Source organism: Pseudopodoces humilis, chromosome 1, assembly GCF_049639895.1.
Source record: "Pseudopodoces humilis isolate 2021_Gansu_Grassland_sample_001 chromosome 1, ASM4963989v1, whole genome shotgun sequence".
Taxonomy (NCBI): Eukaryota; Metazoa; Chordata; class Aves; order Passeriformes; family Paridae; genus Pseudopodoces; species Pseudopodoces humilis.
In genome coordinates, this window is record NC_142200.1 from 148928676 (window position 1) to 148946404 (window position 17729).

Sequence of the window (17729 nt, forward strand, 5' to 3'; positions counted from 1 at the left end):
CATGTATTCAGTCTGCAAAACCTCAATTTCTCCTGCACCTTGTCAGGGCTTTCACATTTCCACTGAAACCTGAAAGTAGCTTGGTTGTGGGGCAGGAAGAGGATGTGGTGGGAGGCCCTGCCTGGACACTGGAGTGAGGTGAATTAAGTAATAAATTCCCATTAGATCATCAGTGGTCTAAACCATTGTGGGTCAGCTTTGAGATGTCTTGGTTTCCTTTCAAACCACTGGCACGCATCCCAGAGGACCACAACAAGGAGCCCAGCAGATCAGGTGGTTTCTTTTGGGTAAGATCTCAGTAAGAGCTCGTAATTGCCTTGGAAAGCCACTAAAAATATTCTTTCATTATCAAAAAAATTCTCATTTCGTTCATCCAGTGGGTACACTCTGCTATGCTGTGTAATGATTTTACCCATATTTGATATGGGGACTTTTTACCCTTTTGAGCAGTGATTAATTACATTTTTTATGCCTCCCTGGGAGTAGTCCCATCGTACCTAGAAAGGTCTCACTATGTGGTTTTGTTCATTGGTGACATCAGATTGTGCAGTTGACACTTCTGGGCTTCTCATGGAGGAATTGTCCTCACCAGCCTCCAGAGACCTTTTTAGATGGAGAAAGAAATGGGCACTTGCAGCAGAACAAGTTTTGCCAGAGCTTTTCCAACCTACCCTTGAAGCAACTCAGATACTTTCATCAAGAATCTGCTGTGGCACTGAGAGCATTTCCAGTGGACAAACAAATTCACCTTCAGAGGGAACGAATTATTTTCTTAAGTCACTAGGTGACCAAAACAATGTTCTTTTTATTTTTTCTTCTTTCTTCCTGTATATCAGCCATATTTGAAATAAACCCCTGAAACTCGTTCTGTTTTGGCAACAATCAGCTGATTTTCAGATTCTCAGACACTTCAACAGCCCTTCTGTTTCACCAGAGATAACTGAATATTATTCTGAGGAACTGTTTATCCATAACTGAAAGGTGCAACCCCTCTGGTATTGGCTCTCCTGACTTCACTAATTTTAATTACAGTGACAGATGCAGATAAAACAACAACATGAAGCATCAGTTATGAAATTACAGGATTTATTAACCAGTGACATCAGAAGAAAATATAATCATTCAAGCTTCCCTTCCAAATCCAATAGTGATATATTTATTTCTCCTCAGTACTGAATGGTAATGTTTTATCAGCATTACCTATATTTTTAAAAAAGGTTTATTTTTGCAGTGTAGCATGGCTGATAGTACTTATTGAGGAGGTAGCTGGGCTTTAATTTGTGACAGAGGTAACTTCCCTTTAATTGATAATATAGATAAGTAGCCTTTAATTAGTAGTAGGTGGACATGCCAGGAACAAGTCAGCAATAGAAAAGGCTCTGATGCAGGTCCAGGGCAGTTCTGGTAGCTGTTTTTCCCTAATAAACACTCCAGTCTCTGTGGATGACATGAAGGCCTCAGCCCAGTATTTGGTGCAGGTTTCCATGACTACCTTGAAGGCAAAATATGAAGTAGATTCTTTTATTTTCCCTGCAATATGTGAAAGAAAAGCCACAAAATGGTTTGCAGATGCTCTTGTTGTCTGTTTAGAAGCTCCTTTGAAACTCAGACAAGACAGAAAACAACCACCCTCCACTTTTCAAACCTCGGGATTGCCAGGTTAAAGTCAAAAGAGTGTGCTCTAAAAGTCACCACTTTCCCCCAGGGCATCTGTATGTGTCCATCTTTTAGTCAGGCATCTCCCACCCTTCCACTGCATCCTGATCATCTCCTGATGCATTGCAGTGACAGAATGAGAGGACAGAATGCAACCTTCACATCCCTCTCTGGCTTTCCTGGACCCAGCTGCACACAGGAGTGCAAATGATCAGGAAATAATTCCAAATCCAATGGCTGCTAATGCGTCTGTCTGGTTTTGTCTTGCTTCTGTTAATGGAATTCCAAGTCCTCGTGGCTGAATGTCACCAGGGATGTTTGCTGTCCTCCTCAGCTGAGATCTTATCAATTGCTCATTATTTGATAAACCATCAGAAATACAGTTAAGTAATTAAATTCAGTGCCAGAACAGAGCGTGAGCAACTGATCAAGTGAGGACAGAAGAAAACAGATCAGTTTACAGTGAATTTCATGAATCATTGTTCTCCCAAAATTTAGAGAGATATTAATTTTCCTGCTTTATTTTTTAATTGAAAGACTCTCTCCTTTCTAAATGCTGATGTCCTGGAAGCGTGTTGCAGTCAGTATAAAAACCTGAGTGTCCTTTGATTCTAAAAGTTCTTATACAAATCACTCCTTTACAAATCAAAGTAGGGTAATGAAAAATAAATCTGAATCTTAAAATACCTTTCCCCCAAGTCTTCAATCCTTTCTGGTCAGAGGCCAAGCAATGGAAGTCACAGACACAGGTGACATTGTTGTTCATATAAATCATTCCTGATTATGTCCTGGGTGAATCTTTCACCTGAGACTACAATTCATTCCTTTGCCCCTCTACTGCCAAGTTCTCAGAGAGGTCATTAACAAGCTTATTAACAGGTTATTAACAAGTCTGGTAATAACCAGGATTTTGGTATCTGGACAAACTGTTTCGGGAACCAGACCCCTAAAAAGCCCCCAGACAGTTTTGCTTTTAAGACAATACTGAAAATCATGAAGGGTGAACCACAACTTCAGAGATGAAGCAGACAGGTCTTTTTTTTCTTCAAAATAATCCACCCTTCCTTCTCTCCTGGGTTCAATTTAGGTGTTTGCAGCTACAGAACCCGTTCCAGCATTTCTTTGACATGTTACTGATCTTACAAAGTCCTTTGCCTTTTAATTAGACCAATGAAAGACCACCTTTATATCTGCAAGGCTGGTTGATCTCTAATAAGTGCAACTCCCACTTCAAGTGTTGGGTTCTCTGTTTTCTGTCCATTTCTTTTTCATTCTCTCCGTGGTTTATGTATCTATAATAATTTTCCTCTTTTGCTGCAGAGATCTGAGCCTTGACGTGAAGACCTCAACCAAAATATCTGCAGAGAGCCTGTGCTTCCCTCCTAATCACAGAGTTAACGAGCAAAACTTGTCCACAATTAGGAGAGAAGATGGCCATCAACTGGAAGGTCTGCTTGCTCAGCCTCGTATTGCTTCCTGTGGTAAGGAAAAATGATTTTATTTGCATTGTTCTGATATAAATACATGTTCTTAAGGGCAGCCCTTGCCAAGAGGGAAGGATCTGCTGCTGGCACTGATTCTGGATTTTTCTGGGTGGTCTTGTAGTTTGGGTTAAGACTTTTCCAGGCTCCTTTGTTAATGAGTTAGGACTGTGATCACTGCTCATCCTGAGAAGGGCAACTCCATCCCTTGAGGGCATTTGTTCACTGTTTTTAACCAAGATTCAAAATAAAATGAAGTAATAATTAGAAAAAAAAATAAAAATAGTGGGTCTTCTGTTTCAAATCCATTGGTTTAAGAATATTTTTTTTTCCGGACAGAGGGATAAAATTAGAGATTCCCTTCATCCCCCCCTGTGAAACCTAAACCTCGAGATATTCCAGGCAGTGCTTTTGGAGGCCCCCATTTTCAGAGCAGCAATTTTAAGGAACAATACAAATGGGCCTCTAAAGATACTAAAGGCACTTAAAGCCATCCATCATCTTTCTGAAGATACCCTTTGTGAAGATGACTGGGATTAGTTTTCCCCACAAATCTTTTCTTACTAAACAACGTTCTCTTCCATTAATAACTCCGTGCTAACACGTCTGGGGATTGTAACTCTGCCTCTGCATGGTCCCTACACACAGTGATGCATCTCTCCTCACATAACAGCCACAAAACCACTGAACAAAGATATTTTTTTTCCCTTTTGTAGCTGTGAGGAGTCCTACACAAGCCCTGCAAGAACCTCTTGTTGCATTTCAGCAGAATTCTGTATTAAACTGTTGATCACAAATGTGCTTTTCTGCTCTTCTCCAGGAGCACTGCTCACAGGGATTCAGTGACAAATAGCACCAGGATTTAAATCCTCCAGCTCATTCCCACTAAGAGCCTTCTACAACTTCCATGCAAATGCTTTACACTTGCTTAATACATAGATATTCTCATGTTAGTTCACTTCAATAGTCAGGATTTGAAAGAATTTGGAAGAAAGTATTTGAACTAACGTTTTGTTAGTTTTATTTTTAAATGACAGCTATGTAATGTGATGGTGCTGTGACCAAAGCATCTTTTAGCAGTTTTTGCAGAGTATTTTTTGCTCTTGTGTATTATGTGGCCTGTCTCGTAGCAGGCAGCACACAGAACTTGTTTTCACTTTGGCACAAAAAAAATTGCATTTTCTTTCCTTTTGGCTCTTACTTTGATTCCATTTCGCTGCACATCGGAAATGGGAATGGGAATAATTCAGTGAAATTCTGTAGAACTGGGTTGGAACTGGTACCACAGTTGTGTTCATTCAAATAATACAGTCCTTTACATACAAATATAATTGGTCTTGGGATTTTTATCTAGAGCATGGTCCCTGTGACTCTTCCTTAGATTTCCTGGTCAGGTAGAAATGATTGCTTATTAAAAACTGATTATGTTTAATTTTTATAATACATCTCTAAAATTACTACTGAAAACTTCCTCTAAGCTAATGGGGAGAGGGAAAACCCCCCACATTTAACCTTAGTTAGGTGCTGATGCTCATGTGAGATTCCTGACTATAAAAGGAGTTTAGCTCAAATTCAGATGCTGTTTTTATTGACACAGAAGTGTTGATGACATGGATCCTGCCCTGGGAGAAACTGGGAAGCTGAATTCCTGGCCATGCAAGCATATTTTTCAGACTGCAACCAAAATAATTAAATGACTCAAAAGACAAAAGTAATTTCTGTTAAATGACCAACAACCTTCAGTATTTCAAGATTTTTGGTGCTCAGCTTGAGACCCTTGGAAGGTGTCTTGTTATTTAGAGGTGAACAGTTTTTAATTAAGGGAAATAAATGAACAAACCTCTTGAGCTCTCAGATGGGTGACCTTCCTGGCAGATGGAGAAGGACAGAAAATTCCCAGTTGCTCACGTTTCAGGACATAACAGTGGTTGCTGAGCTGGATAATTAGTGATCAGCTCCAGCTTGTGGAAAGAACAGTTCTTAATGAAATACCAAATAGCAAATCCAAGCTAATAAGAAAAAGACCCTGCTTTTTATTTGCTGCTCCTGCAAAGTTTGTGATCTTATTTATGATTATAAGGTTTTCCTTCTAGAGGAATCCAGATATTAAAGTTAATCATTTAACACAGATGAATTTGTCTGTTTGCACACACAGAGCCCACCACAGAGATCACACAATAATTTGTGTATAGTATTCATTTCACATTAAATCCCTACATTTCTTTTCACAGACCAAATTTCAGGAATGATAGAATGTCATTCATGTTCCTTCCCTTGCTGTGATTCTTTTGCTGTTCTTGTGGTAACACATTTTTCTCCACTGGGGCACACTCTTTCCCTGTGAACCATCTCTAATGTGCTGTGCTGACCTCAAATTGACACTTTCCTGTCATGCAGATTTTCCCATTTTCTACTAAGGGAGTGGATGTGACTTTTAAAAAATGTAGAGTAATTGAAATTCATCTTAGACTCCACAAAGTTCCTGGAAAAAAACTGTTTATATACTGTTTTCATCTAAGCACATCTGGTCAGACCCATTTCACCCACAAAAGCCCCCAAAATGATGTCCACATCCATAAACAAATCAAGAAAAGACAAAAAGAGAACCAAGTATGAATGGGAAATTCCAGGTGGCTTCAAGTATAGGCTCCGACCAGACAACAAGAATATAATTTGCAAAGAATTAATTAGAAATGAGTATTTTTAAGCCACTTCTAACTGTCAGAGTCAAGGGTGGTTCAGTTTTTCCTGTGTTCAACAGGCTGTTCTGCATTAACCTAACCTATGAACCCCTCAGCACTGAAGGCACCATGATGCCTGCAAGGCCTTTAGAGGAATTCTTCAGTTTTCCTTTTTTTTTTTTTTTTTTGCCATTTTAAATGCTGTCCTAGATTTAAATGCCTATGTTGATATTTTAGCTGGTTTTAACCCATTTCTTTCAGCTGGCTCAACGCTTCCCAGTCATTTCCATTCTTGGATGAAACTCTGAACAACCTGGGACAGTGGGAGGGGTCCCTGTCCATGGCAGGGAGTTGGAAATGGATGATGTTTGAGGTCCCTTCCAACCCAAACCATTTGAGGATTCTATTATGTCTTTTTATTTTTGCTTCTCAATTCACTTTCACAGGCATTTTGATTGACTTTGCATTCCATTCATCTGTGACAACATTGGGTTATGAGGTTGTTTTTTTTTTAATTGGAAAATATTAACAAAAGTCATCATAAAATTATGGCGGAGAAAGGATCCTAAACCATCGCTCCTTTGTCCAGTTCCAAATGTACTTGAGAAACAATGAGTTTCATGACTCACAAAGTTGGCTTGGTGTATGAACTGAATTTTAAATGTAACTGCAATGCAGGTGTTTTAACTGTCCAGAATAATTCCATCAGATGTATTTCTTCACCTAATACTTGGAATTTTTTGTGGGTACATATTTAATATTGCTAAGCTTAAATGTTTGCTGTGGTAGAATAGTCTGTGTAATGTTTGATTAGCTGGGAAGAATGTTCTCCTTTAAAAAAAAGAGAGAAATAAGGAGAAGGGAAGTCCAAAAATGCCTCTTGAATAACAACACTTAAGCGAGATCTCTGACTGAGGTGGGCAAACACAGATTTGGATGTGCATCCTCACCGAGCACAGGATGAAACCTGGATCTGGTGATAGTTCAGTAATTCATGACGAGGTGAGGAGAGAAACTGCAGTGTTTGCTCAGCCCCTCTTTACTGAAGGGGGGAATATTTCTCAATCTTCTCAGGGTGTGGACAGGCTAGAGAGCAGAGAACTCTCTGTATCTGCTATTATTCATCCCTGGCTGTCACTCCCAGGGCCAGGCTACCTCCAAATAGAATAATTTACATTTCAGCCTCTGTTATTTTTAAAAGCACAGTGTATTCAGACAAGACAATATTCTACAAGTTTCTCTCCCAGGCTGTAATGATTTTAAGCACAGCCCAAACCTGAGGCTCCTCAGGCACAGATAAAAAAGCTTGGGTTGGTCCCTGCTCTTTAAGCAAACTATTTTTCCATTCCAAGGTTTAATGAGAGAGCTTTTAATGAGTTTACCTGCCTGGTGATTTGTAGCATCTCATAACCCTGTTAGAGAAGTCAAGCTCTCCGTAGGACTGCAGGTTTCTCAAACACAGTGCACAGTTGCATGCGACTTCCCTGTTATTTATGTAATGAAAATATAAATATTTTATATACAAAGACAGCCAGGGAACTGCTGGAAGTGTTCTCCATAGGAGATAAAGACTCAGCTAACCAAGGCATTAATGCTGCTGGAGCTTTTCCATTTTGTAGGAGAAGCTGGTGCTGGGGGCAATCAGGAGAAAATAGCAACCTCTAAAAAGCCGTGTTTAAGAGAGAAAAACAAAGTCTTTGGATGTGTAACACCAGGTAAAGCAGTTTCAAAGAGCAGGTTCAGAACTCTGGTATCACAAAAAATCACCTGAGAAAATCAGCATGGCAAAACCACTTGCTACCAACCAACTTCAAGGACATTTCAAAGGCACAAAAATTAGGATTTCAAGTCCCTGATGGTCGCTGTCCTGTCACTCAGGTGGGATAGGGACTTACAGAGAGTGCCAGAGTTCTCTCAGGGTGAGATTTCCATCTGACTTATCTCTAAATCTCAGGAGGGTTTTTCTGAGAAAACTCAGTGTGTTTACACTCCTGCCTGAGTATACCTGAAGGTGGTAGGAGCCCTGGATATTGTGTTGGTGCTCAGGTGCCAGTCAGGGTTGTTGCAGAAGCTAAAGAAAGACATCTGGTTAAAATTTTAACATGTTTTTCATAGAACTACAGAATGGTTTGGGTAGGAAGGGACCTTAAAGGTCAGGTAATATCCGGTGTCCTGGCAGGGACACCTCCCACCAGACCAAGATTTTCAGACCCCTGTCCAGTCTGATCTTGAAGATTTTTAAGTTTATTAAGCTGATTTGCACAAAAGATGAATGGCAGGGGGAGAAAAAAGTCTAAAAATGCACATATTTTAGCAAAATGTGGCTCACAACACTGTGAACAAACACAGGTATCTACCACAACTTTCCTTTAGAGAGACAAGACATCTTGGTCTTAGAAATGCAAAGCAGCAGGAAACAAGGCACAAAACAGTCAGCCAATATTACATTAAAATGTTCCCTTTTTTTGGCCCTCTGGAAATTGGAAAAATTTCTGTGAGAGGCAAATAAAATGATGATAACAGGGATTTAAGGGCATTAATTAATGTGGGGTTTTTCTTTTCCCCTGCTGGTTTTGTGTTCATGAGATTGCAGGAGGGTTGGATGAGCAGTCAAATAACAAATCGGGCATTAGAAAAAGTTCTTAATAAAGGAAGCTGTAAAAAATTAAAAAAAAAATTAAAATTAAAATCAGAATCAGTGATTTTTTTGTGTTGCTCAGCTGTTAATATCCAGCTCTTGGAGGAATAGTTCTCAAGTCTCCAGCAAGAGTGTTGCCTGTAATTCCTTGGGTTTGCTGAGTCAGCAGCCCAGGAGGGTTTTCTGTGCAGGAAAACGAGAGATCTGTGAGGCACAACCAAAGCTGCATGGAGAGGAGGGGGAAATGGAAGCAAAAGAGCAGGAAGAGAGGACAAAAATATGGAAAAAGTCACATTTACAACACTATTCCTCTATTAGGGATTTGTCTCTTGTATTCCCTCCTGCCCCTCTCAGCAGGGCTTGCAATAAAGGGATTTTTTCCCAATCTGTGAAATAAACCCTGCTGCTCCTGTGTGTCCTGTGGCAGGTACTGGGCCCTGCCTGGGCATCAGGGAATGATGCTGGGAGGAGCAGAAGGGGTCAGTGCTCGCCCCAGGGCCCCACAAACTCTGCAGACCAAACTTCTAAATGTGAAAAACGAGATTCATTTAATAAATTATAAAAAGTTTAATATAAACAAAAAGACAATTAGGAGACAAAGGAATTAAAGCAAAAGGTTAAAACAGCCGGGTGCCCTGGCGGGTTGCCAGGAACACACCTGGTATCTTGGGAACACCCTTTTTATCCCCTCCTGCTGTGAGGGTTTAATGCATATTCAAACTTTTTCAAGAGGTATTTAGCATGTCCCCTCCCTGGTTCCGCCTATTTAGAACATGCTCTGTATGGTTTTTATTTTTGCCGTTCAGCACTATTTTTTCTGGTCATCATTATTCTTGCTGATGAGCATTATTTTGAGTTTGGTTTCCTTTCTTCTGCAAATGGTCAGTGTTGATAACAGTCTGGGCCCCTCGTCCTGCCCTGGTGACAGCTGGGCTTCACAGCACATCCTTCTGCCACTGCCACCAGCCTGGTCCTGGCTGCTGATAACAGCCTGATCTCCATTGTTCTTCCGCTGATAACAGCTTGGGCCCCACTGTCTTTGCCCTCTGGGGTTTCCTTGCTTTGTACTCAGGAGATTCCATTAAGCTTAAAACTTGTTAGCAAGAAAAACGTACATACATAGCCAAAAAGTATTTAACATATAATATTCATCCTAATACTTGCGAAAGCCAATATCACAATACAGATTTATAACACAAAGATCGTCTGAGCCCAGCCACGGGGTTGGGAAAGCAGAGTTTGCCAAGCTGGAGGGGGCTGCCAAAGCAATAACAAGGTGGCTGTTTAACCAAGCAGCTCTTTAACCTCTGTGAGGCCCCTCAGAAAGCGCTGCCAGCCCTAAAGCCACGAGTTACTGTCACTGCAGTCCCTGGGGATGCAGAACCCCAGTGCACAAACCCTTCTCTGTTTCCCTGGGCAAGGGGTGAAGTGCTCACTCCAGGGAAACTTGTGCTCCTGGCAAGAAAGTTGGGTTTCTCTCAGGTTTTTTTCTCTCCATGTGGAAATCACTTGGAAGCGCAGATTTTGGAGCTACGGATCCCATCTATACCAAAATCTGATGATCTCTGTGATGTATTTATTCCATGCCATGTAACACCAGTTTTGCCTAAAAGGACACCATGAATGAATCAGAGCTGCCTCTGGACTTCCCTGTGTGTGCTGGAGCTGAGTTCTGCACCTGAATAAGTCAGATTTGCTTAGAGCAATAATCAGCCCCCCAAATTCTGGGATGTCTGGATGGGAATCAGAGAATTCTGGAATGGTCGGGGTTGGAAAGGACCTTAAAGCCCATCCAGTTCCACCACTTCCATGGCAGGGACACTTCCCACCATCCCAGGCTGCTCCAAACCCCGTCCAGCCTGGCCTTGGACACTTCCAGGGATCCAGGGGCAGCCACAGCTTCTCTGGCCACCCTGTGCCAGGGCCTCAGATTGAGATATTTATATTAATATATAATTTTGGTTCTTCTATACTTTGTGTTCTTCTCTACTTAGTGATAGACACCTCTAGATATTGGTATAACCAATCCTAAAAAAACCCCTAATGTTCTCTTTACTGCAGGACCCTCCAAAATGATCCTAGACTAGACTTTGTCTCTTTAGTTTTTAGAAATCTCATTTTTATTGGGCATTTATAAATGTTATGTGCATCGGGAATAGATGACAGTAACTCACCCTTGCCCAATTGATTGTCTTGAATTTTCTGTATTTTATGACTCATCTTGATAGGATGGTTTGTAAGGTTATCACAAATGCTCTTTACTACTGTTGGTTCCTGGAACACATTTTTAAAATTGAAAATTAAATGTATGTTCTTGTATGAGTGAGGGCAGATGCCAGTGGGATCTTTGTGTCTGGTTTTAACAAAAAAAATGACAAATGCACCCATTAAATACTTCAGAATCATAATAAAAAACACCCCAAACACAAAGAAGATCTATTTTAAACAAAGCAGGAAAAATATGGTCCCCACAGAACAACATTAAAAAAATATTCTGTTCTACTTTCATAGAATTATTATTTCCAATAGAGTTCAAAGAATCCAATCTCAATTTAAACCACTTTCCCCCCTTTTTTGGTACCATCTAAAATTTTTAAATACTTATTTTCTTATAACAGGAAATAATAAACAGTTTTTTAACACTCAGCTCTTTTAAAAAGGAACAAATGCCAGTTGCTTGTAGTTTGTTATTTTTTTGTTTTGTTTTTTTTTTGCTATCAGTATGGCTTAGACTGTAAATCCAATGAACATGTTGGGGGAAAATAGTCTCAAGGAACATCTTTCATCCAGATTTAATTTGTGCTGGGGAGTTTGATGGTTTCCCAGCCTTTGTGCGTGCTCAGTGCCTGACCTCCCTGTTCCAGCCTCTGTGTCTGGATTTCTCATGAGGATTTCAAAGTGATAGAGGATTTTTCTGTTCCTGCCCTTCCCAAGAACACATTTCTGCAGCGCTCTGTTCCTGCTCAGTGGGCTCCTTTTGGAGAGCCAAATTCTCCAAGAGAATATTAATTCTCTGAGAGCTTTAGATGGAAGAAATCTCTTTATCTGCTGCGTCCCCTTTCCAAATGATTTTGGCCCCACAGTCTCTCTCCAGCTCAGAATCTGTGACCAAAATGTGTTATTGAGGGGTTATTTAGGCTAAATCCAGGTTTTGCTTTGGTTTGAAGACTTCTAAACCAGTTTGTCAACAATTTCACTTGCTGATATTTGCACATTTGGGAAGGGGCAATCCCCAGATTTGGTTTTTTTCTTCCCTGGGAGCCACATCTGAACATTTTTGATATTTGGCATAAAACCGTTTTAGACCTTTACTTTCCGCTTTCTTGTTTGCTAAAGGCTTGCAAGATAACTGATAATGCAAAATGTAGATTGGATAGGATTAAAGATATGCTAAAGCTCAAGGGTATCAAGTTGTTTTCACTTCCTCAGAGATATTAAAATGTTCTTTTTTCCTGCTGCCCTCTGGCTGAGCTGGTTTTAGTTATTAGGTCTCTGTTAGCCAGTTATGATAATTTTCTCCATTATTTAAAAGAACTTAAGACAAATAACAGATTTGCTCTGCAACAGCAATTAAATTCTCATGTTGTTTCAATCTAAGTCCATTTTAATACCTCTTCCAGCATAGATGTGGGAAATCTATGGGCATTGAATGTTGTTTATTTTGGCTGAAGTAAAACAGAAACACCAGGTGAACAAACTGCATCTCATTTAAAATAACTCTCCATTCTCACTGTGCATTTTCAGTTTGCCCCCGAAAATGATGAATTTACTGTTCATCCATGAGTGGCTGTAGCTGTAGGCATTCCCAGGAACATTTCATTTGCAGAGCAGCTGTGGGAGATCCAGGAATTTTGTACAGGCAGCATCAGTGGGAATGGGCTGAAAGATGCTGAAGGGCTTTTAATACCCTAAGGCCAGCAAACTAATATATATATATATATATTATATATATTATGTAAAATATATATGCAAATATATTTATTTTTCTGTTCCTCCGCATCATCCATGTACCCTTAAAACCTGAATGCTGTGCATCAGTTCAACTGAATTTGACAGAAAAAAACATTCTCAGAAAATACAATTTTCTGACAGTTTCATGTGAATGTTTAGGCAGAGATTTTTTTACTTGATTCCTTACAGAAAGATAAATTTCACAAGAAACTCAATAAAATTGTTAGACAGAAAATTATCCAGACTGGAGCTCATCTTGGGACAGGGGCTGTTGTCTTCAGACTGAAAGATTTAGAGATTTAGGTGGGATATTAGGAAGAAGTTCTTCCCTGTTGGGATGGTGAGGCCCATTTGTCCAAGGGTAAGGTGCTCTGTCTGACTCTTGGCTTCCAGGAATTCTGAGCTTCGTGTCTTCAGCTATCCTGAAATGAAATTTTTTAAAAAATGCAACCTTGGGTTGTGTATTCCATCTCTTTTGTAGCTCAAACCCTTAAAAAAATTGCATCAGTTGGATCTGACGGCCTCAGGTCGTTATTTCATTGCTCTGAAGGGATGACCAAACATCCCCATTTTTCTGCCTTTTCCCACACATTTCTTTGTACATGGCCTGGCATCTAAATTCTTCTCAGCCCTGAAATCCATGTCCAGGCTCTTGGCACAGCAGCTGGGGACACCCTGGGAGTTGTTGCAAAGCAATGCCTTCACTTTTGCATTGATACACGTTTTCCTTCTCCACAGCAGCTTATTTATTCCGTTTACCCAGTTGATTGCTGATTCTATTTTAATGTTCAAGGGATTTTTTTTCTGTGAATTAAAGCAATAGATGGGTACAAAAACAATAAATTTTATTTCCCATTGGTTTAAACCTGCTGGTTATAACACGAATTCTGCAGCTATTTCATTTAGGGAATACAAAAATAGAAATGAGATTTCTTTTCCCTTTTGTATCCTTGGATTTTTGTTGCACCTCTGTTAACAAAATCCAAAATGTTGCCTTGGGAATGGCAATCAGGATTTTAGGGGCAGCTCATCTTGTCCCGAGGGCAGCTCCCCACTACACGGTGCTGCCTGCAGAGGGAAACTTTGGGATGTTGGGAGATGTGCAGTGACAACTCTCCAGCTGTGCCCATGGATCTGGGGAAAAAACCAAACACCAAGCAGCTGCAGAAACTGCAGAAGCCATTGTAAAATAGCTGTTAAAACTGGGGAAGAATTAAATCTTACTTAATGTATTGCAAGGAAGGAAAAAGAGGAGTTTGATGGGGATGTGTATGAATAACATTAATCTAGAGAAAATTCAGCTCTCAGTACTGCTTTACGGCATTTTGGGGCACTGTTTGTATTATTCAGAGCTTTGTGTGTAACTTTTCTCTAAAAAATTCTTTTTCTGTTTCTCTGATTCTGCTGCATTTCTTCTGTATTTTTCTTTCTTTCCTGGATTTCTCAGCCTCCTTTGGACTGAATTCTTTTGGGATCCTCCCTTGTGGGGAGCCCTGCTTATCTCAGTTCTTATGATTTGAAGAAAACTCCTGAGCTCGTTAGAATCTTGTTTCTCACGTTTATTAACAGGTCATCACAAAACTTGGCAGGTCTCTCCAGACTGGCTGCACAAGCCTGATTCTTTGCAATCTGGTACATTTCTTTCTTCTGATGGTACCACAAGGCCTTGTGGCTCACTTTGGCTTTGAAAGCACAAAATGGCCTCGAACAACACAGATTTTTTTATTTTAATACTTATTTTTACCCAATTAACAATAGACACCTATATTATTTTTCTTAATGACCCAATGACCTGTGTGCTGCACTGTGGCATTTTCTGTCCAATCACTTACTATTACCCAAAAACCTCTAGAAGAAGAACATGAAGAAGAAAGAAGAAGGGACAAGGGACAACACCCTAAATTCTCCATCTTGTCTCCTGTTCTCTAAACTAACTTTTTCACCCAGTGGTTTAAGAAAATTTTCTAATCTACACACTCACACTTTTAGCTTTTTCTATCTAACTTTAACAGTTGTTTTCATGTGTCAACATGAGAAAATGCCCATTAATTTCATGTTATGTGAAATTCAGTGATTTTCTGGATCTTAGAACTAACTATCAGAAACAAGGGCACACACTCTGTGTCTCAGACTCCAACATCTGCCTCTCTCTTTTAATAATAAAATAATGAATCTTATTTAATGTATTGCAAGGAAGACAAAAGGGGAGTTTGATGAGGATGTGTATGAATACCATTAATCTAGAGAAAATTCAGTTCTCAGTACTGCTTTATGCCATTTTGGGGCATTGTTTGTATTAGAGCTTTGTGGGGTTTTTTTTTTCCATGTGTGAAAATGTGAAATATTTATCTGTTATCAAAGGTGTAATGTCAAAATTCTGAACACAGTAATCTCGAGGATCAAATAAATGAGTTAAGGTATTGGAATCACCCAGAGTAATCCATGAGGGATAATATAAAAGAGGTTTCACCAGTTTTGCTTTCAAATCTTTGTTTAGCTGAAGTATGAGAGCAATTTGCTCTCCTGGCAGAGGAATCCCTGCTCTATTTCTCTCTCCAGCAAGGATTATACAGACAGTATTTACATGTGTTAATGTTTTCTTCTGAGAGCAGAGAAATCAAAGCAGCCAAAAGAGCTGCTCCCATTTCTGATCCTGTCATTCTCCCTGGAAAATGAAACATTCTTCTTTCTATTAACTGCAATCTCAATAAATTAGAACATTGCCACAATTTAACTTTACCACTCCAAGGTCTTCAGAACTACACATTTATTTTATTTTATTTTATTTATTTTATTTTATTTTATTTATTTTATTTTATTTTATTTTCATGGCAAATTTCAGAAATAAGTGGAGAAAAAAAGCTCTGCATGTCTTTATTCCACTGCACACGTCTGACTGAATTGCTGAACAATTATCAGAAAATTATGGGAAGGTTGGGGTTGGAAAGAATCTTAAAAATCATCCAATACCAACCCTGCCATGGTCAGGGACAACTCCCACCATCCCAGGCTGCTCCAAGCCCTGTCCAACCTGGCCTTGGACACTTCCAGGGATCCAGGGGCAGCCACAGCTGCTCTGGGCACCCTGTGCCTGCCCACCCTCACAGGGAACAATTCCTTCCCAATATCCAATCCAACCCTGCCTTCTGACAGCTTAAAATCATTCCCCCTTGTTCTGTCCCTCCATCCCTTTTCCCAAGTCCCTCTCCAGCTCTTCTGGAGCTCCTTTAGTCCCTGGAAAGGGCTCAAAGGTCTCTTTGAAGCCTTTTCTTCTCCAGGTGAACACTCCAGCTCTCCCAGCCAGAGCCTAAACTCCCTGAGAAGTCAAATTAATGTACACAGTAGAACTGAGTTTTCTTTCTGTAACTGGAAATTAATTAGCAGAAGAGAATTTAGCACCTGGATATGAGCAGGGAGGTGAAGATGAAGCTGTTAAAGGTCAATAAGTGAGAAATTCTGGGCACTTCAGGTCCTGGGCAGGCATTTATGTGAGGAAATCCAGCAGAAACCGAGCAACAACCTCTTCTGAGGTTTTGGTTGACTGAGAACAAGACCCAGGTACAAACCCATGGCTGTCCTGCCGGGCAGGGAAGGTTTTCTGAGCACTTCTTGTGTGGCTCCCAGCAGCCACCACTGAGAAAGAGACAAAGTCTGGCTTGTGCTTCTGGGGTGGGTCATGGGTCAGGACACATCAAAGTGTGGGAATCAAGGATTCCAGAACCGTGTCAGTGAGGTTATGATGTAGTCGGAAATCAGGAAAAGTTTCTTCCCCCCAGAGGTTTGTCAGGCACTGGAACAGGTTTCTCAGGGAAGTGGTCGTGGCACCAAGCCCAAGAGAGCTCCAGGAACATTTGGACAATCCTCTCACCTGGTGGGATTTTTGGGAAGTCCTGTGCAGGGCTGGGAGCTGGACTCCTTGTGAGTCCCTTCCAACTGAGGATATTCTGTAATTCTGTGTCACAGATGAAGTAGGATCCAGCATTTTCAAGCTCAAATACATAAGATTGGGCTCTTTTAGTCCACAGTCAGGGACCTCATTTATATGGCATGCACAAAAACCCCAGCAGAAATCTCACCTCTTTCTCCAGGGTGCCAAGTTATTGATGCTTCTCCACCTTTAGCACATTAAATTTAGGAGGAGATGCTTGAATATATCAGCCAGCACTTCTTATCTGTCATGTAGAGCTGCAGCCATTTATACTTTGGCTCTAAAGCCCTTTTTTTTCCCCTTTCTTGAAAAAGAAAAATTGTCTCTTGCTTAAATATGCAAAAGGATCTGATTCTTAAAGGCTGCAGATTGCATTCAGCTGCAAACAGCACAGCTGAGGCTTCTGCTACCCTTGGGAAGAGTCACTGTGCCACCAGCTCTGCATCCACAATGTCCCTGTACCTGCCAACACTTCAGAAACGCCTTTTTTTTAACTGTCTTTTTATTAAATGCAGATTAACTGCTGTACCTTGGTGGAGCTGAGAGGAACAGGACTTGTGCTGCCAGGTTAATCAAATCCATCTCGAGTCTGTCCTTGTCTAGTAACGTGTCCCTTTTCGGAGATCTCTGTGTGGCACAAAAGGCAGGAGGTGCTGGAGCAGAATCTGGGTCATGACAAGGCTGTGACAGCGAGACCTGTGGTTTATCTGTCGGGGTCTGAAAGGCAGCCAAGCCCTGCTGCTTTCCTTGGAATGAAGTCACCCTTTAAGGATGACTGAGGGCTGTTGGAAACACGAGACCATCTCAATCCCTGCACCTTGTCCCTCCTTAAATCAAACCCGCCGTGATATGAGAGTAAAATCGGGATTTGGGGGCGGGTGTGCAATCTGGCACTGGGTTTTGTTCGGTTTAGCTTGGTTTCTAGTAATTCTACAATGCTGTTTTGTAAAGACATTTCTGAATTTTTGAAACCTGCTAGAGGTTCAGCTCAGGAAATGTTGTGTGGTTACGAGTAGGGTTTTCTAAGGAGGCCACATGAGCAGTGCATGGGAGATAAATTCATTTCTGTACATAATTTATGCTCCTATCCCGATGCCATGTGGACTAAAGCATTCACACATGGATAGGAAATGCACTTTTTTCAGGACTAAGTAATAAATTGCATTTTTACATCATGGTTCACAAGAACTTTGAGTTACAGTTTAATGGCACAGTATTCTTGATACAGCAGGAGTAAATAAAATGTTAGGAAAAGGGAAAAATATAGGAAAAAATTTGGAAAGAAAGAGTGAGCTGGATATGTAACACAGCAAGAACTACTCTCAAATATGTTGCTCCACACTAGTCCAGATTTTTACACAGTAGGTTACCCTTCCAAAACCTCAACTTTTAGG

At 40.5% G+C, this 17729-nt stretch overlaps 1 protein-coding gene across 6 annotated transcripts in view; it reads left to right on the forward strand.

Annotated features, from left to right (window-relative positions):
- ADCYAP1R1 (ADCYAP receptor type I) overlaps window positions 1–17729 on the forward strand; it is a 138053-nt gene that overhangs the window by 28481 nt on the left and 91843 nt on the right. For all 6 annotated transcript variants that reach the window (XM_088054310.1, XM_088054313.1, XM_088054318.1 and 3 more), the window contains exon 3: window positions 2977–3137. In XM_088054310.1, the coding sequence (XP_087910436.1) occupies window positions 3087–3137 (51 nt within the window). In that variant the 5' untranslated portion in view covers window positions 2977–3086. The remainder of the gene's footprint in view (window positions 1–2976; window positions 3138–17729) is intronic.